At 37.8% G+C, this 23,475-nt stretch overlaps 1 protein-coding gene across 2 annotated transcripts in view; it reads left to right on the top strand.

Moving 5' to 3' along the window:
- The window catches only part of gli2a (GLI family zinc finger 2a), a 56,461-nt gene that overhangs the window by 23,468 nt on the left and 9,518 nt on the right, over positions 1-23,475 (top strand). Inside the window, exons 3-7 of one of the 2 annotated variants that reach the window (XM_027164633.2) lie at positions 9,185-9,287; positions 14,984-15,180; positions 16,661-16,843; positions 22,631-22,832; positions 22,945-23,143. In XM_027164633.2, the coding sequence (XP_027020434.1) occupies positions 9,185-9,287; positions 14,984-15,180; positions 16,661-16,843; positions 22,631-22,832; positions 22,945-23,143 (884 nt within the window). Of the gene's footprint in view, positions 1-9,184; positions 9,288-13,185; positions 13,401-14,983; positions 15,181-16,660; positions 16,844-22,630; positions 22,833-22,944; positions 23,144-23,475 lie in introns of those variants that run through there. The other variant, XM_027164634.2, reaches the window with a different exon arrangement.

Consider the following 23,475-nt stretch of genomic DNA (forward strand, 5'->3'; position numbering starts at 1 on the left):
TTCTCACCTTCACTCTGGTTGCCCTCATAATTGATGCCAATTTTCAATACTAATTTTGTTTCATTGTCATTGCAATGAGCAGATATAATGGAAACTGACAGATGGACATGCTAAGGTAGGTTCTTCTTTTTGACAGCTAAATGGAGGTTAGACACAATGACATTAAGATGACAGTCTTCACACAGTTCACAACTATTAATAGTTGTATTATAAATTAAAAGTAAGAGAATGAAATGCTGTTCTGTCCGATACAAAAAACTTCATACTGTTAAAATCATCCATATCATGAATCATCAAATTTTGTAGTGATGATTAATGACTGACAAGAACATTGCTGACTGGCTGTTTTTCCTTTTAGTACTTTTTTTTTCCCAATTTAGCAGCATGACAGATAAGGAAAAACATGCACCCGTTCACCATTTAAGACAGCACAAGCTCAGATGAATTCGCTGGCAATTGTTTGACCCTACTGGTCGAAAGGTGTAATACAGCATAAAGGTATAATACAGCATTTCCCCCTTAGCCCCTACTTCTCTAGTCAATCACTTGTGAATGACTAGAAAGCAAATACGATGTTTGCCTGCTTTGGTCTGATCTGCAGTTAGCATAATTCTGAGGTGACTTGCTGATCTGGTACTTTTCAGTAAAGTGTTTTAGGGTCATTTTAGATCCCTCTGAAGTGTTTACATAGACCCTCTTGTGCTCCTTTTCAGTCTTCTCTAGCAGCTTGTGCTTAGATAAATATTGCCCTATCCAGAGTGCACTCTAAGGGCCAGACAGAAGCATGCCTCTGCTCGTCAGACAATATTTACAAGAGGAATGAAACAAGTGTGTGAACAAAAAATAGTTTATTTAGGTTCAGTCTAAGTACATAATGTTGTTGCAGTGTGTTTCTAGGTAGAAACCTATGTACAGAAGAAAATGAGCGTGTACAGATGACCAATTAAAGGTAAAGCCTATAGCTCTATTAATGGGGAAGTCGGTATATGCTTTGTATCCAGTCATTTTCTTGGGTTGGAGTCAATGCAAACCAAGAGAAAGATGGTTATCACCTATAATATTAAATATTTATAAGGTCTCATTAAATGGTTCGATGAGTATCTTAATAATATAAATAATATGCCTTCTAATATAGCTTAAGTTGTATTTTCTTTTCTGCTTTGAGTTTTCTTTGGCTTTCAGTGACTAAAAAGCAGATAATGACATGTGTAAATGCCTAGAAGCATAGAAAACTCTAAGGCTGTTTAGATCTTGATCTTGCTGCCATGTAAAGACTTTAATAGACCTCTAGCTTCTGACCTCTTCACTGGTATGAAGCTGAAAAAAGTTCCTGTTTATAGTTCCCTGTTTATTTACTTTCATACCTGCATGACTGCCAGGTAAATTCTGAAGTTGCATACTGTCTGAAAGGCCCTGAAAAAGAGTGTGGTTTCAGAGGAGTGTGGTACGTGGAATTCTGGCAATTTTACTGAATAGGGGTTCACCCTAGTTACCATAATAATATTTTGTGTCAGAATACCAGTTAGGTTAATTTAAAATGCAATATTTGTTTGTGAAAGCAAATTTTGGGTTGATGCAATATATGGGGAATGGGCAAAAATGGACTCAGGGAAATGATTCCAATTTTATTAAGAATTTAAATAACTTGTAATAAATAAGCATTGCAAAATTACAGCTGTACATTTTCTGTAGCTGCATTGACAATATTGAATGTTGAATGAATTATTCAGATTTAGTGAAATTAATGAAAATAGTGATTAGCTAGTAATTTGTTATCAGCAATAATGTTTTAAATCTGTTATTATATATGTACCCAAAATAATTATTTTGATCACTCGGATTTACAGGAACCAGGATCTTTTAAACATATGAAATTCATTCTGACAGAAGTAAAGGAACCAGATCAGATTTCAAAGAAAACAAGTTGTAATATTATAGAGAAAAATCTATTTACATGCGCCTGTATCCATTGCACTTTGAATCCAAGAGAACAAAAGGACGAAAGGAAGCTGGGTCAGAGGTGAAACCTAACTAAAAAGAATCTTTTCAGGATGTACCCATACACCAACACAGAGGGCAAAACAAAGTAAACAGGATGGTTCTTAAAATAGGACCAGTGGCAGAAGTGTGATGACATAGCAAAATATTTTTTTCAACAGTGGGACTAGAGAGGACATGTCTACCACACCTTCCAGTGATGATTTATTGCAAATCACAAAGATCTGTCAAATATTGCTCAGGGCTTACTCAGCAACTTATTCAGAAACAACATTAGTCTTTTCGGTAATGATTCTTCACTCAGGTAAAGCACAAGGACTACAGTTCCTGATTCCGGGGGCAGGTCTGTTGTAATGCCTCCATTTGCCGTGACAAGTCAGCAACCATAAAGATGCTGTAGGACATTTTTGAACACAATTCTGAAGCGCAAAAAAAAAATTATATACTTAGCCTCAATGGCCAAATGCAATTTTTTTGTGTATGGCTCTTGTGGCTTTCTGCAAAGCATCAAAAGTAAACTTGATACATGAAATTGTGCTTTGTTCTCATGGCTGAACACAGCTGGTTTGAAAAACCTTCATGTCATGCAGGAAAAAAAGGTTCTATAAACTTTGACTTTGTCACAATAATGTGTTTTTAACATTAATGTAGCTTATTAAACTACCTGCATGTGGCTGTTGGCTTGCTCTCACTTAGTCTAGTCTCATGCTTGCCACTATAAACATCTACAGAATAGATTTCCATTATGTTGTAAAAGCATTATGGAAACTTTCCACTTTGTTAGGTGTGCCATGTCACCTGTGATATAAAACAAGTTTTAGCAACAATTTTTCCAAAACACAGGTCATTGGCTGGCAGTAGTGTTCTTTATTCTTTAAAGCTTGAATTTGGCACATCAGTGATGTTCAGAATAGTTCAGAAAACTTCAATATTTTCTATCTTTTTTAGACCAGAAACAGAAAACAAAAATTTCTGAGTGCCTGAAAATGTTCAAGGTTCTCAAAGTGAGAATACTCTTCAGCACTCATTTAAGCTGTAGATTTGGCCAACTGAAAGGCTATTTAACCATTGTGTTCTAGGACAGTTCACGTTTGAGGTATGAGGAAAGTCTTGTTGTTACTTGGTTTCTTAGACAGCTGGCAAACATGAACATCCTCCATCATTAGACATGAAGTGATCCAGGGTTGAAGTAGTGGGGGATGATCTGTCACATTTTACTCATGAACCCTTTTTTTACAAGTTGTTTGAATGGCACGTGGAAAAACAGTCTCTTGTTCTAAGACCCTCAGCTGAAGGACTTGCACTGTTGCAATTCCACTCCACTCCAGAGAAAAACAGTCACAGTTCTTGTTTGCTTGCCAGTTTCTGGCATTTTAATTCATGCCACTGTTGACTCTGCCCCACTTGCTTTCCTCTTTAGCCTTTAGTTTTAACTTGTCCCCCTCTCTACACTGCTGACTGAAGCTGTTTATCTTTTTTGTTCAATAGGGCCAACACTGCTATGGAGGGGAAGAATACGTTTGATGTAGGCATTACCTCTATGACCCCTTACTCATGGGTCATGCTGAGAGTTAGAGCCTCCTCCAGTGTACTCTGAATCACCATAAAGAAGGATCGTTCCCCTATTGTTGGAAAGAAAGGTCTTCTCAGCCTCCTACCCCCTTTTCCCTTCTGTAATAGGGGGCCCCATACCAGACTGTTGGACATCTTCCTTCCCCATCCCCCTTCTCTTTGTTGCTATCCCGTAAATTGAGCCTTCCCTTTGGAAGCACTAATTAAGAGCATAATCTTCTCTTCCTTTGGAAAAACAAGAGCTGAGGGGTAACATTCACTTTGAGTTTCCTTTGACCTTATCTGTGTGTCCAGTCGTGCTGAGAATGGCCCCACCACACTAGGCTGTAAATGTTTTAGTAAATCATCCTATTAGTTCAGCAAATAATTTCTGCAATCGGCAGTTGGGATTACACAAAGGCAACAATATAGTAAGTAGTAAACAGACATCCACTGATGGGTCATCATCAAAGAATTTTTATAAGGGATCGTTTTGTCACTGGCCATACTAGCCAGGGGATATTAGTATGCTGCTGGACTCATGAAAAAAAAAGAGTTGCCTGGGCCTTTTATTACGTACACATAACTGTACACATATGGAGATATTAGAAATTAATATTTAAGCACAAATAAGAGCACTCCCTGTAAAGAAAAAAATACGGTTAGGTACCACAAATTGTTAAAGGTATGGCACACACAGGTTACCTTGTACATACTGTATACAGCCGGTGTTTAAGTTTGTGCTCTTCCCTGAAAACTCACTGAAGTTGGAGCCAGATCCAGGTTAGTCTATAAGGTTGTATGCTGTTTTATGTAAATGGATAATGTTCTGGCCATATCTTATCACAGAATATAGCCTACTAAGCACTTTTTTTCAATATTCATGTATTATTTTATCTGCTCAAAGTCCTGGGACATGAGAATTTCAACACAGTGTGAAGTCCAGCTGGGATTCCTTTAGAAGAATCAGCATGCTTTGTAAATCTGAAAGAGCACTTCCTCTACCGCTATTATTCCCATTATAAAAGCTTCACCTAGTACAATAGTTCACCTAGTGCTGAGACAGCAGTGACCAAGACAAAGATACAAGGATGTTTGAACATCCATTGCGTCCAGGGACATATTTTATGCTAGCTGTATATGAACACAATGAATTGTTTTTGATGAATTCGCTTACAGTAAAGATTACTGGCTTTTGAGTAGTTGAAAACTGAAAGAGTTGAAAACTAATGATCAGGTAAATAACACATTTCATTGTTAACCAGAAGCTAGTTCCACTTGATTATACATGAAATGCTAGACAATAAGGCCGTGTTATTTGCTATGATACATTGGCTTATTAGAAAGCAACACTGTTGCGCAGCTGCTTATTACTAATAACTTATGTTGCCTAGCAATAATTAAGAAAACTATTAAAATTCACACAGATCCGCATGACATTACGAGAGCCAGCAGCTTGCTGGAAATTGTGTAAGCAATTGTAGGAATCTGGCTAGTTGTTCGACATGGATTCAGACTGCCAGAGAAAAGCCAGCAGGGCCCAGTTTTGTAAACATTAACAGGAAAGGTTTACAGGTCTGCTGAGGATCCTCCACATCTGGGGCTACTGTATGTATGACAAGGTCCCATAAACAAAGCTAGGACTGGAGCTAAACTAGTCACTGCTTATTGACAATCGCTAAATCACTTTGCGCATTGTGTTGCTTACCGACAGTGTGAAACAGGCCTTATTTACATTAGTGCCTTATAATATACCATAAAGTAAAGATTTTGTTGCTTCTTACAAATTTCTCAAAAACTATAGCAAGTGACCTCAGAGGCTTTTTCTGCATGTTCTACATTTGCACCTGTAACTGAGATTTTATTTAATGGCCAGTGTTTACTTGTAGAATTGACAGGATCTGGTTTAAATAGACATCAGGCATCTAAAACACAGATGCCTTTATGCTTAGTGTACTTTAAACAAATCCACAAAGCTTTTCTCAAAAGTTCTGCTATTAATATGAACGTTATAATTTTACGAGGCTCCATGGGTAATTTACTTGATATGTCTTTTTATTCCTCGAATCACTTCCCTTAACCATATGATTCTTCTGCTGCTTCAGCTAATACATCAATACAAGAAAAAGAGAGGCATTGTACAAGGTACACAATTTCTGGGTGCACATAAACTGGAAAAAACACCTCCAACAATTTACAAATTGGAGGCTTTTGTTAGCGGACACAGGACATTGAGGAAGAAATAAACATATATTTATTAAAAGAAGTGGGAAAAGTAGCTACTAGGAATGCCTGAGGCTGAAAGAGACTACATTTTGCCTGTGGCTTCCCTGCACTCAAGGCAGCTTGAAAACATACTATATAGTAGTTGGCATAGGGCTGTATCGTTAGGCTACTTGCCAGTTTATTCTGCTGGAATTTCCTGTCGAAGTTAACTCCCCCTTACTTACTCCCTCCTTGTTCCTAGAGCAGGACAGAAAAGCTTTTTTAATTACACTGCCGCTGCCTGGCCTCTCAGGATATTATTATTGTTCTTGAGTGCTTCCTCTGAGGATGAGCTTCTCTCACCACAAAGCTGCTCTTAGCTTCGTTTGGACATGAAAAGTGAATGTTTTTCCTGTGCTTTGAGTTTCAGAGCAGCCTATGTTAATGTCTGCCACCTGGAATTGTCTTTAAAAGGAGATCAGATCCCAACATAATCCTGTTACAAAAACTGTCTGGTTCTCACGATGCCCTGACAGGATGTTTTGCACATTTTTGCCATTGATATGGAGAACTGAGATAATCATTCTAATATATTACAATAATATATGACAGCAATAATAGTGTAAAGAAACACAAGGAAACTAGATTTTTTTTTCTGGAAAAATCCAGAACTTTCCCAGCGATGGTATTGGAATCTGCCATCCTGAGGTTAAGGCGAAACAACCTCTGGTTAATCCTCTGGTGACATGTTTGACATAATAACTTCATAAATTAAGCGATTTTTACTATTGACAGCATTTGGTTTAAACAGACATCAATATAAATTCTAGATTAATATTAGATATATTTAAATGTCTGAGGTGACTCAGGAGACTGTGGCAAGGAAAAACTCCCTTGAATGGTAAAGGAAGAAACCTTGAGAGGAACCAGACTCAAATAACCAGATGCATATAACTATTCTGCAGCTTATTATTCAGACACCAGTCCAATATGACTTCTTCTCAGATTTAAGCAAATTAAGTCCATGATCAAAACTGTACGATGCATTGTAGCGTTCATGTCTGTGTTTCTTTACTACTTTAGTAAATATGTGCTAACTTGAGATTATTGTAAGCATGTACTACCACTGTGATCATATACAGTTTGTGAGATTTTTTCATAGATCCAACTCCCTAACAATGGTAAAGTGGTTTTAGACCATCATTATTTTTGTATAGTAACATGACTCAGACAGTAGTATTTTCAGGAACATTAACAAAAGGTTTGTATTATTATTAAAGGTTATGTATTATTCTAATACATTATTTGTCCTATAGTTTTTCAGTTGTTCTGCATACATCCAAGGCTAATAAAAGTGGGTTTATAAAGGACGGATTGTTTAATGAAGAAAAAATATATAATTATTGATGTGGTGAGGTTTTTGTTCTGAAATCATTTATTTTTTGGTTGGATCCCAGCAGTCAGTGCTCTGTATCAGTCAGACAAGCTGCAATATTTTGAGAGAAAGCAAGAACAAGACCTACACACTCTCCAGTGCGTTTCCATTATTATTAATGACACGGACGTCCCTGAAGGCCACCTCCCATGTGCTGTACATGACTAACACACACACTAAGTGCCACACATGATCCAGAGCATGAATGAAGATGTTATGCATGCACATACTCTTTCTCCCAAAAGTCATTGCTGAGAGGCTCATTATCCTGGTCTCTGTACTAGGCATAAGAATGTCTCTCTTACTTCCAACTCACCAAGGACAGACTTAAAAGTAAAGCGATAGAAAAAATATCCAAACAGACCCTAAAGATCTTGGATGTTTCTCATCTGTATTAGGAAGGTTTTTAATACACGTTCTATGCAATAACTTTGTTATTTTGCCTATGCTATTATATCAGTAGTATTCAGTTACTGTTGCCTTAAAAATGTACAACTGATCCAGAGCAGGTTTTATAAAGAGTACAGATGCTTATTCTTTATGTAGTTCAGCTGTATTCTGTATTTCTAAGAAACGTAATGATTCATAAATTATGTAAATCATATATAAACACATGTCCAAAAAACCACAAGATATGGGTTAAAAGGCTTTATTCCTTTAAGAAACAAAGCAGATCTCCTAAAGGACTTTAAACCTGCTGAAGCCGGCTGCTGAAAGAGTCCTCTTCCTTACTGCTCTACCCTACCCCCATGAGATAGTCATTGCAATCCTTCCGCCCATGTTCTTAGCTCTCAGGTTCACTGACATTTGTGACACCTTAGGTATTTTGTTGTAGAATGGAATTCGGCCTAGAAAAATGGCCCCTTCTTGCACATGGATGTATGCTAGTGCATGGCCACTGAAGGAGAAAGGTACAGATGTTAAATGTTGGGACGAGGAGTATGGCTGCTCATATTCACAGCAAATGGAAATGAGTACGGCTTACCTGGAACACAGGCTTGAATTTGTCCATCTCCCTTCAGGATGGAATGTGTATAGTCTGGTTTTCTCATTTCTAAAATAATGGAGGGGCAGCATAATGGCACAGCAGGTAGTGCTGCCACCTCACAGTGTTTCTGGTTCAATCCCAAGCTTGTGTTATTTCCTGTGTGGATAGTTGTCCGGGTTCTCTCATATCTTGCAAAAACATATTGGTGGGTATAAACGGTTAATAGGTGTTTGTACATGGTACCCTATGATGGACTGTTTGTATTTTCACTTATTGCATACTATACCCATGATAGTCTCCCTATACACAACAATGACCAGAATAAAATGCTTACAGATGGTGAAGCAATGAAGAAATGGGGAAAAAACTGACATTTATGACACATTTACAACTTAATTCTCCATTTGTAGCTTACACTAATAAGGCAGAAGGAAAAAACATTCTATTCATGCTATTAAAATGTTTTATTGCATAAAGTACACCTTGTTAAAAAGCAGCAAACTACTCATTAAACACTGGAACCCTACATAAGCACCTCAGGACACATTATCTGCTTCTTATATTGCTGTGTAATGTGAATATGTACATCTAATTGTTTTGTTTCCTATATTAGCCATTGCATGTATGTGGAGCATAGCAGAGGCCTAATGTACTTTTCCAGATCATGTGTGGTAATGTGTCCAGCATGTCAACATTTCTCTGTTATTTTGTGTCCCCTTATCCCTCAGTTCAAAGATAGGCTCGCATTTTCCCAAAAACCCAGTTCAAACTGTTCTGTTTTAAAGATGATGATGTTTGAGACTTGCTATGATTATTCATTTATTCAATTTCTACTGTGTGCTACTGCCAATATGCTACTGTCTTGATACCCATGGAAATTAATGTGAGCAGCATTACAGCCTTTTTTCCAGTCTTTAAGAATGTTTTATTTGGAAGCCTAACAATTACTTGATTTTTTTTTCCCTTTAACTCTCTCTCTTTCTCTTTGCCTATCCTTAACTCCACAGCTCCCCCTTTATTCCCGACCTTCCACACACCGATCCCAATCGACATGCGCCATCATGAGGGTAGATACCATTATGAGCCACACCCTCTTCATGCCATGCATGGGTAAGTCTATTAAGTGCCAAAATATTTATAGGCAAATCTAAAATTAATAGCACCCTTAATGAAAATAAGCTTAAAATCAAATATGTAACATGAATATCATGCACACTGTAATATTTCATGTTACATCATATGGAATTGTATAGTATAACAATATAAAATCCTTTAAAAAATGTGCAAAGCTAAATTCCTGAAAAAAAAAGAATGATTTATGTACATTTACATTTATGTCATTTAGCAGACAGCCTTATCCAGAGCAACTTACAGAAGTGCTTTGAAATCAATAAATACATCCTGATACTGGTTAAATAGGCCATGGACAACGAATACCATCAGCTCAAAAACTCAAAATAGTAAGAAAAGCAGACACACAACTAAATTTTTATTTTAAATAAAGTGCTAATTAAAGTTTTTTATGAATAGATAAGGATTTGATCAGCATTTGAAGATTGCCAGACTCAGCTTTTCAGACAGCTATTGGAAGTTCATTCCATTTTCTATGTGCCAGAATAGAGAAGAGTCTTAATGCACCATGTCTTCTTTGTAATGTGAGACATGGTGGGGCATGCATCAGTGTTTTAAAATTGATGGGGCAGCTACAGGAAGCAGGTTGAGGGAGTGTGATAATTGGGCAGTGTGAAAGAACTTAGGGATAGGTTAATCAAGAACATTAGAACACCCTCAGGACAGGAGTCCTGAATGCTAAGTTATATTTGATTAAAAACTTCCATATAAAGATACATGCAAAGGAGTATGAAAGATGATGAAAAGTATGAAAGTGAAAAGTGATAGACAAAATCTCATTTCCACCCATACACTATTGCTCAAGCTATATTTTATTGTCTTGGACAGTTTTGTGCTACTGGCATGACATGCACTGAATCCAGGAAATCTCTGCACACTGACATAATTTTTCCATTTGTGGCAGAGGGTCTGCTGCACACCAGCTCAGTACATAACCTGAAACAATGGACAAGGAAATACATATAAATATAATGTTATTAGACTGAGCCATGTAAAAATCCTTCTACTATTTACTCTACCAGGGAACTACATATATACCTAAAGATGCAAAAGCCAGGTTGGAGCTGTGAAATTTATGCATGATAAGTTTTTCTTAACATGTGTAGCTATTTTAAAATATTCATCTGACTTCAGATTTTCCACATACTCTATCATACTTCGTTTTCGTGTTTACAATAATGATGTAGTAACACTCAGTAAAATTCACACATGTAATTCACAGATGTTATGGTTATGTGCAATGTTCTAAAGAGAAGACACGTTTTTCTATGTGAAATCTGGCTGTATTGATTATTGAGGCTTGGCCTTGACAGTCGCCCCAATTCATTTATTTCTGCCTGTGCTTTACCTAATTCCAAAACATGTTGATCAGTAAATTAAGCAGAGTTTCATTGGTCAGCAAGTTGAGCTTATCCATACAAACACAAGTGTCAGGGGTCTGGGTTCTGAGTGCGGAATATAACTGCTGTCTGTCCATACACAATTAGCACAAAGAGATTCTGCAGAAGGATTTAGTTGTTAATGAAGAATTGTCCTCACACTGTGACTAAATCCTGGCAGCTTAGCAATATCATTGTTAGATGGCCTTTTATGTAAGACCATTTTTATAAAAATTACAAAAAGAGAGTGCTTTGGATCGATGGAAAAAAGTCTTCTTCATTCTTAAAAGCAAAAAAAAACAACACAAATTATAATCATTTTTTCTCCAAAAATAAACTGGCATTCAGAAACCAGATGGGGAATAATAAAACTTTTCCAATATATAACACAATTCACATTTGGACAGAACTGTATTACAAATATTTATATTACATATAATGTTACAGCATTTTAAATGGTTTATCTACTCTAAAAGTACAGTAGGGAGCACTGTTTGATTTACAAGTTGAAATTACAAGTCAATTCCCATGTATCCGTATGTAGCTTTCCTTAGAAAGTGTTCCCTTCCTTTTATTGACCACGTTTCTACTTTTTGACACTGTAGTATGGATCATGCCCAAGTTTTTCTGTGGTGAGGTTACTGACCACAGTAGGTCTGAACAGAAAACCTCAGCACATTATCCTGATTTATTAATGTTGTTTTGGCACTTTTCAACTCAACTCCTATTGGGAATTGTACCTGATATTATTGACACACATTTGATTTTGTCTTTGGTCAGTGTGAATTATGCGAAATCTGTCATACGTGAAAATACACCACAAATGAGGCCATCATTTCCATAATGACCTTTGTGTACATACAAATAAACCACAGAAGTGTAACTATACACAGCATTACAAATATAAGAGTAATTAATACATTAACTCTGGAAGACATTAGGTTTATTTTTAGGTCAGTCTATTGGTTTAATAGCATATACAGTAAAATGAGCAGTCGGTTAAGATTAAAATAAGCATGACGTGTAGCAGAACATATAGAAAGTAAAAATATAGAGAACTATATATAATTGGAATTTCACTGTTTCTGGTGTGTGAAGAATGATTTACATGTAAATAAAAGCTATTAAAACCACTGGCCATCTCATTAGAAGCACTGTATCTATCTGGTTTTAAGAGTAATGCAAGAAATGAACTTACTCTGACAACATACCAAGATCCAAATGAGGCATTGACTACTGAAAAGTTTATCAGGCTGACAATGAGTAAAACCATGTCTGCCAAACTAAAGTCAGGATATGTTTAAAATCTACTTGAATGACTGTTTATAAAATATTTAGTGTATAAGCTTTAACAGTTAGGCTTTGTTCATTTTAGTGCAGTTAGGTATTTAGTAATGCAAAACTGCTAAGGCCTTAAGCCAATAAATATAGTATAAGTCAGTCAGAACAACTGTGTACCATAATGCAGTAAAGCTCAAAGCAGTGCTGTAATTTCAGAAGAATGTTCCTTACCTCCTCCCCAAACTACAGGTTATGTGATTGTAAAACAAAACTCACATTCAGATGGGTTACATGGACAGGAGCCACCCATGGTGTTATGTTTAAATCTTTCTAGGATCTTTATGTGTCAACCTTCAGAAATCTCATGACATAGACTGTCTGTGATTGTCTGTCTCTTTAAGATGGTTAAGTAAGATCTTGTATGAAAGACGGTGGAACAACATGATTTCAGTAATGATGCCTGTCACAAGGGCCTCCCTTTTCTAGTCCCCAATGGGTAAAGCTGTAAATTATGGCTTATTATCCATGACTCAAACAGGCAATTGGTAGTTTTCCAGATTTGTTTCTGTATTAGTCTGATGTATTGTCATTTTTGACTGGATCTCAATTCATTTGAAATATGTGAAGTAACTTCAACGTCAAGAAACTTCAAAGCTCGTAATTATACATTTGTAAGAGATAAAGTCTCGTGGCTTGTTTCAGATCAGGAACTGTCATGTCACATGGCATTTATACTGCCATTGAAATACATTTGAATTTTGAAATAAATTTAACAGTTCGCAATTACGTTACAGACCTTAAAGAGACATTATAGAGACCCTTATATAAACACTGAATGATTTCAGCAGTGCTATGGTAATTCAAATAATTTACTACAGAAATGCCGTAATGAAGACATGTTGTTTTCCAGTCAGTAGTGATACACTGCTGAATGTACTAGGAAAGGTAAAGGGCCAATAAATGCTGGTACAGGTGAAATTTTTTTAATTAGCAGATAGACCAAGTTAAAACACGATTCATCCATGCAGACAAAACATTTAGGGCATGAATTAAGCCATTACTGACTTACAGACATTAAAACACTAATACAAATATATAGTGTAAATAATATACTGCTTATTGCACAGTCTGAGTATTTGAGTGTTTCCTTGTCAAAAGGGGGAAGAGTTACAGTTTATAAAATCACAGTGTAAGCTTAACATTAATGTTGAGAGCTCTCCCCTATTGCTGAATGGAGAGGAGTGCTGGGTGTTTTGTGTATGGGCGTCTGTTTTCTCTCAGCTCCACCAGAACAGAGCTGCCTTTATGGCTATCGTTGCAAGGGGACTGATGGCAGAATGTTGGCCACTGCACAAGCTTGGTAGTCTGCAGCCATTTACTGGAAACTGTACTCAGCCCAAGCTGCATGCAAGTTGGCCTTCATACAGAGGAGGTATAAATGAGGGACTGAAACGAAGCCAGGATTTACAAGCAAGATGTATCTTAGATGCTCCTTTTAGATAGTTAAGCTGTAAGCATGGATGAAAATTAAGTGCTTTTTTTAATAAAGTTGTATTGCAGAATAGATATTGAACTGGACATAACCAAATATGCTCAAACTGAATATAATGTAATAAGTATAATTTAAGGACTAGATCCTGTTTTCTGAACTGTGGTGTAAACTGTAAAAACAAGACATCAGTAAAATACACCCACTCACCCACACACCCACACACACACACACACACACACACATACACACACACACACACACACACACACACACACACACACACACACACACACACACACACACACACACACACACACACACACACACACACAAATTAAAAATCAGTTAACAAAGGCCTTTTTTTGTTGCACAAATGCTGACAAGTCCGCATTGGCAGGAAAATCCCTAAGCGCCTTCTCCATCACCCTAGTCTATATCCCAAACAAGAGCTCAAGCTCTGATTTGTTACCATGGACATTTTCTTTCTTTGTGACTGTTAATGAGGAACAAATGTTAACACAGGCTGGCCTACTTTGTTTGTGTGCATGTCTAATCTGTTAAAGACCCAATCAAGAACTACGGATGACCAGTGCTTAGAGGAAACTCCATTCAATTGTCCCTTCTTTTTTAGGATGCAAAAACTTTTGCAATTGTAATTCTAAACACATTATAACCTGTCAATTGTAATGATTACTAAATATGGCTTAGAATATGGCTTAAAAAGCTAGTTAAATAATCTGTGCCTTTAAGTAAGGATGTCTGTTCAGAGAACTGTCAGACCTACATTACAGGAGCATGCTGGTTCACCCAAACCTCCAAGCAGAGAGTCTGATTTGTCTTTGTTCTTCCAACCTGAAATACACTATTGCAATTAAATTAGAAGAGCCATTGTCAGAGCCATATATTAAGTATTTTTCAGGACCTGTACAGGATGAGATCAAATGGAGGCAGAAATCTACCTTTAAGAGGTATTACAATTACTGTCTCCTTCCTGGCTGGCTTTCCCTGGGTGGGCAGAGAGCTCAGCTACCTGTCAAGAGATGACACATTTATATCTCCACCTCAATCTGTGAGCTATCACCAAAGTTCCACTCTGGAATTGTGTTCTACAAATGGGCTCAGTCAAAGGGCAGTAATTAGCCAGGCTGAAAATGTTAAATAGGCATGTCTTACTAGGGGAGATACATCCCTTCCAGACATCAGCATGAACACTGATGTATTAAGTTCATTTAAGTCTCAACTTGTTCACTGCCCACGGCCAAAAGAAAGCACATAGCAATGTTTCAGCATAATAGTTAGAGTATGTGAGTAGTAAAGAAAACACTTCACCAATTTTACACCATTGATTCATCCTAGAGAACATTTTGTCACATTTGAACTTAATTTAAATATTTTATCACTGAACTTATATATATATATGGGGGAACCAAAGTGTATAGCTGTATAAACTCACTGTCAATGCATGGATTTGCTTGAGGTCCAAAACTTCATCTGTCTTCTATCACTGTCTCGACATTTTCTAGAACTGCTGGATTAGCTGGAAGCCCAATTATCTCTGATATCTCTCTGATCCGGTTGTCCACTCATGCCACGAGTGAGTCCCCATTCAGCCCACCACATCCATATGTCAACCCTCACATGGAGCAGTACCTACGCTCAGTTCACAACAGCCCCACACTGTCTGTCATTTCAGCGGCACGAGGCCTCAGCCCGGCTGATGGTAAGTGTGCATTGAAAAGCGCATTACATAACCATAAAGAGTTTATTCACGTTAAAATGGAAAGCATTCTGGTTTATGAATGGTTAGCACATTTTACCTCTTTCTGTCATGATTATGGGGTGATGCACTAATGGTGTCTGAGTTTATAGTATAAAGCCATGCATTAAGTGCATAAAATAAAAGAAACTGTGTACTTAAGAAGGAGGGAGAGCTAATGGTTCTTTTTCTCCACAATGGCAAAGAAACTGCAAAGACCACAGCACTTTGCCACATGTAAGTTTACATAAAGGCTTATCTCTCCTGTTTTTGGAATTAGTCCTGTCAAATACTCTTTGAAACTTAAAACATTCTCAAGACCTGTTCCTCATGAATGTGGGGAATAGTAAGAAACAATGGAAATCTTTTAAGAAAACAGCCAAAAAAAAGAATTTCCCCCAAATTTAACCTCCCATCATGTCAGCTTTGTTCTCGCAACCCTGTTAAGAGGTTGGGACAAGGAGGTAGAATCAAAGATAAATCACCTTCTACAGTCTGTAGGCAGTAATGGCTTTCTGCTTTTACAGTTAAATAAGCAATGTAGAAAAGATTGTGTAACTGATTAAATGGCAAGTGAGCAATGCGAATGGAGGAAATTAAGCTTGAGTGAGCACAATCTAAAGAGCATAAGCCCCCTTCCCTTTCAATTAAAAAGTGTGATCATAATCTTGCTATACTATATTTTCATGTATTCCAAGCAATATTAAATAGATTATCATGTAATGGTGGGAAAAAAAACATATTCAGTAATGCAGCTGCTTTATACAGCCATGATCCCTCAAATATCAGCTTTCATGAGTAACAGGTTTAGATCAAACTGTTAATTTGCTGTGGGGAAGTCCAGTGCAGTGATCTGACCACTGATCAGACTCCCCTGAGGGCTTGAGGAGGCCAGACTTGGGCACAATCCTCAGCTCTTTGACTCTGGTCCCCTCTAGAGAGGGTGCTCCATGATACGACAACTGTGGAGAAAATAAATGCCCTTGTTCTGCCATGAATCCAGCACAAACACATGTTTGTTCTCTTTTACCATTCCGTGGCCTAATTGTCTCTGATAGATCAAATGTGGCCCTAATGACCTTGAAGGCAAGAATTTAGGAATAAACCAGAACTCCCTCCTCCATATTAACCAGTATGAACATATATTGACTGTTCATTCAGGAATAAGAGGAAATGTTGGGGGTGGCAATAATGATTATCTGAGCCAGTCAGCAAGTAAAATCCTATGAGCAGTGCCTTAAAAACCTTTAGATTGTGGTTTTCTAGGTTTGAGCATTAATATGTGTATTACATCAAAATCACAGAATTCCTTATGTGTTATGGGTAACAACTGTAGGGGTAATCTTGTATAAAAAAATAATATATGTGTATTTTTACAGCTAATGTTTTTGGGTCACAGAGTGCACTGACCTTCAAGTGCTCAGTCTTGCTTTTCTCTTTGCAGTGACACATGAGCATCTGAAAGAACGAAGTCTTTTTGGCCTTCCTCATCCTCATGGGACTAACCCAGCTGACTGCTATCTAATGGCTAGTCACCGCAGCCCATATGGAGAGCTGCTTATGCAGACTGGGGCAGCAGCTGCTGCTGCTGCTGTGCATCTACCAGACTACATCAGTCCCGTGGACAGTGAGTATCCTCTTATGATTCCTTAATGCATCACTGTATAGAAATTATATAATAGTCAAAGCAGGAATCAGAACTGGATTTTAAGCTGTTGTTAAACTCCACATTATCAAACAGACAGATTCGCTTCCAAAATCTGAACGAGAAATCTGGTTGAGCTCTACAGGCACATGTATATTTTGGTGCATAGCGATAATTGAAATCTGTATTAATGAGCCAGACTTTATTCAAATATATCTGTTAAACTTAAGCTATTATTCTATCCATGGGATACCCTAATATTCTCTAATTATCTGGCTTAGCAAGCAAAATAATTGTATTAGAAGAATGGTTTTTGAATGTTAATAATAATAATCTGGGCTTTAACTTGTCACCATTTTTTTTAAAGGCATGCGTTACATGTGACCTAAGTATGGGTAAGGGTGTTTTAAGTATGCTTTGCATTGAATACCCTTAAAAACACCTGCAAATCACTGCAATGCAATCCTTATTGTAGATTTTTCCATTATTAGCTCATATATTTGAGAGTGACGTAACAGAATTCTGCTCTAATCCGGTTATTTTTGACATGCTGCCAACTTTTGTGATAAACCTCCATAATACATTGCTGCATGTAATTAACTTTTGCCTACTCTACATCTATAAAGTTTCCAAGTCTCATTATGTTTCTTGAGTGTTTGTTGAAGTCAACTTTAACAACTGTTAAAATTAGCACCTGTAGTTAAAAAAAATGAATGAATATGTCTGTGTGTTAAAGTCATAAATAGTTACCCAGTGACAAGCCATTCATACAGTCAAAACACGTTCTGTGCTATGTTTAAAAAGTCCAGAAAGATGACTTAAGATTTGAGTTACAGGATGCTCCATGATGTCCCCTTTTCAAGAAGAGGAGGATGCTTTTTTATATGTGTATAAAACATTACTCACAGTCAAAATGGACTATAAACACGAGTACACTCAGCAATTTATGAGGTGTTTTTCTTAGTGCCTCTAATCCTGACCATGTAACAGGTGTGCTTTGTTATTACAAGTAACATCCTTACACATCTACCATAACCTTAAATGGAGTGTCTCAAAGGCTTAGCGTGAGGGGAAGGACTGCCTATGGCAGAGCTTTCATTTCTGCACTTTGTTTCTAAAGCAGTGTTATGGCAGGCATCTAGCACCCTCCTGGTGTTTTGTAATGTGAGCCAATTAGTCATGTTATGTAGTTGTGAGATCTTTTGTGCTTTTAAGATGCCAACTTTTTCTTGGCACAGTATTACTTAACGTGTCATTTATTAACAAGAGGCCCAGACCTGCTGACCTCAGTACAGGGTTTACTCTTACTGTTTGCAACGCACAGCAGTGATCTAGGCTGTAGACTAGGTTTTCAGGTGAATCAGGGCTGTCCGGGAACCAAGCAGGGCTTTGGCTCTGATACAAACCAAAGGGTCTATGTGAATGGTTCCAATGAAATGTAGCCTTATGAATGGTTAATATTGTGCAGAGATGTGAATGATGGGGAAATCTGTTAAAGTCAGGATTAGAGTGACTGTTAAGCAAATTTATAGTTGCTTTCACTGGCTCTGCTCTGCATAGCCACCCAGAGGAAGTGGGTTTTCTCTCTATATTGTGCCTTGTTGGCGACATGCTTGTACTGCACAAAACATCATGCTTCTCCATCAAGATGGCATGCCAGCATTCTCAAATTGCAAGTTGCAATTACTTCTTGGTCCACTAATCAAACACAGCCATTATAAGATGGTCATAAGACCAGCTGCATCTGCGGCCACAAGCCCGGCCCTCCACCAAGCGGTCTGGCCATGGTTTGTGGAGTGAAACTGTTTGCACAAAAACACCCGCAAACACCAACACAGTGCAGGGCTTTTTCCTTCTGCACCCATGTCTTTGGCCTGCTTCACGAACTGGATTGATGTGGTCTTCCTTTTAGCACTCACAGGCCCAGGGCTCTCCATGCTGGGCCACAGACACAGGGCACTCATTGAACATGAGTGCCAGCTAATGGCATGGAGGCAAGACAGCCAAATAAAGGAGCTTGTTCAGCAGAGCGAGAAGCTGATAAATATGTATTGCACAACTTGTCATCTGTCTTGGAACGGAGAGCTGTTAAAATTCATATGCATATTTAAAAATCAATTCATACAATAATAAATTCAGCAGACCCACCAGAAGAGCGAAGCCTTGGTGACCTCAAAGTGCTGTGCCTCTTTTCAAGATGACTCGTATTTGACTATTAGCCAACAGGAGGAGAGGGATTAGGTTTGAGTTTCACTGTAAATGGTTACCGTTGTTGTAAAAATGAGAAACGCACACATGGAAATTTCTGTACACTGTCATTAGAGCCAAAATGATCTGCACTGTAAATTCTTCACACAACCTTTTCCACTGGATATGTGGGTTAGAATGGGACATTAATTGGTGAACTGAAGCAGCAAGTAGAATAGAAGTATGGCTCAGTGTTAACTAAGAAAAATGATTTCATTTTTTTAAACCAGTATTTTGTCTGCACCACTATGCTAATGTTGATGCTAATATTGATATTTTCAATAATGTTTGTTTATTTTCATACAGACAGACTCCATATCTATCCTAAGTATAAGATCACAACAGTCTTGAACCACACAAACTGAGCTGAAATAGAGTAAAAATAGTGATAAAATGCCATGAACAATCAAAAAATATTTTGTGATATTTCTTGCCATGTTTTCGTAATTTCCTCTTAAATTTATATACCTATGTGGAGTTAGATGAAGTAGAGAAAAAAGCTCAAAATATGTACCAGGGTGCTATGGGTTAATTTTTGTTTGTACTTAATAATATAATAAATGCATTATAAGGACAATGTTTAGTACTCAGTGTAGTATGAATACACTCATCGTGTAGTGTGAATACACTCATTTTCACTCATAGTCACAATTAAACAAGCTTATGCAATATTTGGGCCGATAGGAAATTTGTGTGATTTGGGCCCATGGAAATTTGCTCCGATAGGCCTTGCAAAAAAAAAGAGAGAGAGAAAAGTACCATGTTAGTGCCAAGTGTTGCTTGTGCCAGTAGCATGTGCATAACATGTTAATTATAACCATAAGCCTAAAAAACATGCAGAGAGAAAGCACAAAATTACAAAAAAACAACAGAGCTCCATTTTTCCTCCAAGTTCCTCAACTCATTTGTGTAGCTCCACTGAATCCAGTGCACATGTAGTGTTATACGTCATTCAGTGATGCTGGATTACAATCCCTATGAATGAATGAATGAATGAATGAATGAATGAATGAATGAATGAAAGGCTGAGCGTATCTACTGACCCATATGCCTTCTCAGAGTACCTCACCCAGCCCTAGTAAAACCACTGTCAAACTGGGTCTCTAATTGAGAAGCTTTGAGAAAACACTTGAAGAGACTGATAGGCAAGAAGTGGGTCTTGCGGTGAACTCATTTGTGCAGTGGAGCCAACAGGGAACTGAGCTCCCATAACAATAGCAGCTGCCAAATCCAACGTCTGGTGTCCGGCTGCAAGCTGAACCTGATGGAGGATAAAGTTTTTTTATTTGAACACTAAATGGGTGTGTGTGTGTGTGTGTGTGTGTGTGTGTGTGTGTGTGTGTGTGTGTGTGTGTGTGTGTGTGTGTGTGTGTAGGTAGGTGTTATACTTACACATAGTATTTGTTTGCACACGAACACACACACACACACACACACACACACACACACACACACACACACACACACACACACACACACACACTATGGTGCAACCATTCACATAGCATACAGTACATGCAGAACATACACAAACAATGTAGGTCCAGGCTGGGGTGAAATGCTCAAACTTGAAAAGCATTTAGCACATACATTCATGCAGCTTTTAATACTAAAATTACTTCATGTCAATTCAGACTCAAATATGAAAAGGTTTAGAGGTACAGTTTCTCCTAAAACAAAAACTTCCAAAAAAACTTAAAAAAAAAAAAAAAAAACAACTGCCCCAGGACACAGTGCTTGACCAGTGTCAGTCACAGCTCAGCTGCAGGAGACCAGAGTCACACAAATGAAAGTCTACAACCAGACGGAGGATTAACACCCACTTTATTCTAAATCTTCACAAATTCATCCCAATTAAAGTAGTGCAGCAGATGCCTATTATAATTGCCTCCTCTTTTTTAAATGTGTAGAGAGTGGCTGTAATTCTACAGCCATATATTAGACCAGCTCCCCAATTAGAAAAAAACCCCTCCCAGTTCCCCCAGGGCCTATGGGGCGCCCTCAGTCGCACTAGGCACCAAAAAGCCACACAGCACCGCACATCTGCTTTAGAAATAAACTCTCATCGGAACCTGCACACCCCTAAATTAGAGCCACACCACTCATAAAAAACAGCACATCACAGAACATGTGGACCGCTATGACCTTAGGCAGGAAAGTCACAGATCTGCTCATAGCTTCTACTGCACACAAAGCAAAGAGCAACCACTTCCAGTACAGCTAGACTCTAAGACAGGAATGTGACTGAAGGTGAACTTGCATTAAACACTTCTATATCATTCAGTTTAGACCAATATAAAGGTCCTTCTAATGTCATTTAAGCAAAGTTCTTATGCATTATAAAGTAAAATGTATGCAAATTCCAGTTAGCATGACTGTCTGGCCTGAACAGTCTTTACAACCATGATTGTTTCTTACCAGCAACGAAGAACACTTACGCAACTCAAATGATGCCTGACATGTTTATTTAAAAGACCTACAGGGAGGCATTCTGAGTGGTTAATTTGTTGTTTTTGCTAAATCTACAGTTTGGAAGCAAAACTCTGTTTAAAAATAATAAATAGATAGATAGATAGATAGATAGATAGATAGATAGATAGATAGATAGATAGATAGATAGATAGATAGATAGATAGATAGATAGATAGATAGATAGATAGATAGATAGATTGAAAACACAACTCACAACATTGATTCTGTTTTTATGTGTTATATTTTTGTTTAATTGTCTAATAGTAGCACACTATTTACTGTCCTTACATATTTTTCTGTGGAAAAATATTAATTATTATCATAAATAAAAATGTATGTCAATGCTGCAAAATACACCAGAGGACTCAGTATCTAAATTCTGTATAGAGAGCAGCAATTAACATCAGAGGCAGGTGTTTAAAGCCATTTCACTGAAATCTCACTGGATGTGTTTTCTGTGTGTTAATAACCAAAAATATGTGGAGTAATTATCTTCCTATAGGCATCACCTATGGTGATTACTCCTGAAGGGTTTAATAGCTTGTTGCATTGTTACTGCTCAATATCCACTTCCTCCATGGTTAATGCACAACACCTGTTGAGCACCAAAGAACTGAAGCTACAAAACAGACATGCTATGCTTGGCAATATCAGTTTTGCTTTGTAAAATACATACACGCATTACTAATTGAGAGCGTTACTATTTGCATTAGAAATTCAAAAAGTAATAGGTCCTTATATCATTAGAATCAGACATGGCATTGTTATAAGAAATTGAAAAAATTCTAAGAAGGGTTAGTTAGTAAAAGATTTTGCTATTAATTATAGCATTCTGCTATTAATAACATCAATCTAAAACATAAAGCCAAGTCAGCTTTATTGGAAGATTAGTATCAGTGTAATTACTGCTAATGATTGGGCTGATTAATTATTCAGTGCAGTAGTGTGAGAGAGCGATGCACATGATAAAGGGTGGTGAAACAGAGAAGAAAGGAGAAAAAAGAATTGAGAGCTCTCAAAAGAGTTCATATGTACACTTTTTCTCCCCAGTGACCCGATTTCCAAGCCCCAGACTGACACCGAGGCTGAGCCGAAAGAGAGCGCTGTCTATCTCCCCTATGTCAGACGCCAGCATCGACCTGCAGACCATGATCCGCACCTCGCCCAACTCTCTAGTGGCCTACATCAATAACTCCCGGTCCAGCTCCAATGCCAGTAGCTCTTATGGGCACCTCTCAGTCGGGGCTATCAGGTACAGAAAGGCCTACTGCTATGTTTGGTTGTAGATCTTTCACACATAAGTCTGATCACTGCCAAGTACAAATCTTAATTCCAGTTTCTCTTTTTCTTTACAATCTGATTAGTCCATCGTTTGCATTCCCTCACCCTATCACTCCTGTGGCATACCAGCAGTTGTTGTCCCAGCACAGAGGGCTTAGTGCATTTGGACACACACCTCCCTTAATCCAACCCTCTCCCTCCTTCATCAACCGGCAACAACCCATCGGAACTGCCACAGCCCACAGCACCAGCTGCACCAACCCCAGCACAGACACCAGCCAAGTGAGTAAGCTCAAAAGAAAACAGTAACCTCCTGGACAAACCAGGAAATCTATGAGCTTCTGTTATACAGGCATGTACATGTGCATGGAGAAATTTAATAAACTGCTTATATACATTTTCATGTTTTTCTACAAATACTTGTATGTACTGTCATCTTTCCTTATGATGTTCATCATCCAAAATCCTAAGTGTTGCTTCCACCTCCTCTATCAATCCCATGTAAACATTAAGACTGCCTAGAATGTAAACTTCCTCCAACTCTCTGACCCACTCTCATATCCAGACACCCACTAAATCCATTTTCATTCCATTTCATTTTCAAAACTATAAAG

This window comes from Tachysurus fulvidraco, chromosome 6 (genome assembly GCF_022655615.1).
Source record: "Tachysurus fulvidraco isolate hzauxx_2018 chromosome 6, HZAU_PFXX_2.0, whole genome shotgun sequence".
In the NCBI taxonomy this organism is placed as follows: domain Eukaryota; kingdom Metazoa; phylum Chordata; class Actinopteri; order Siluriformes; family Bagridae; genus Tachysurus; species Tachysurus fulvidraco.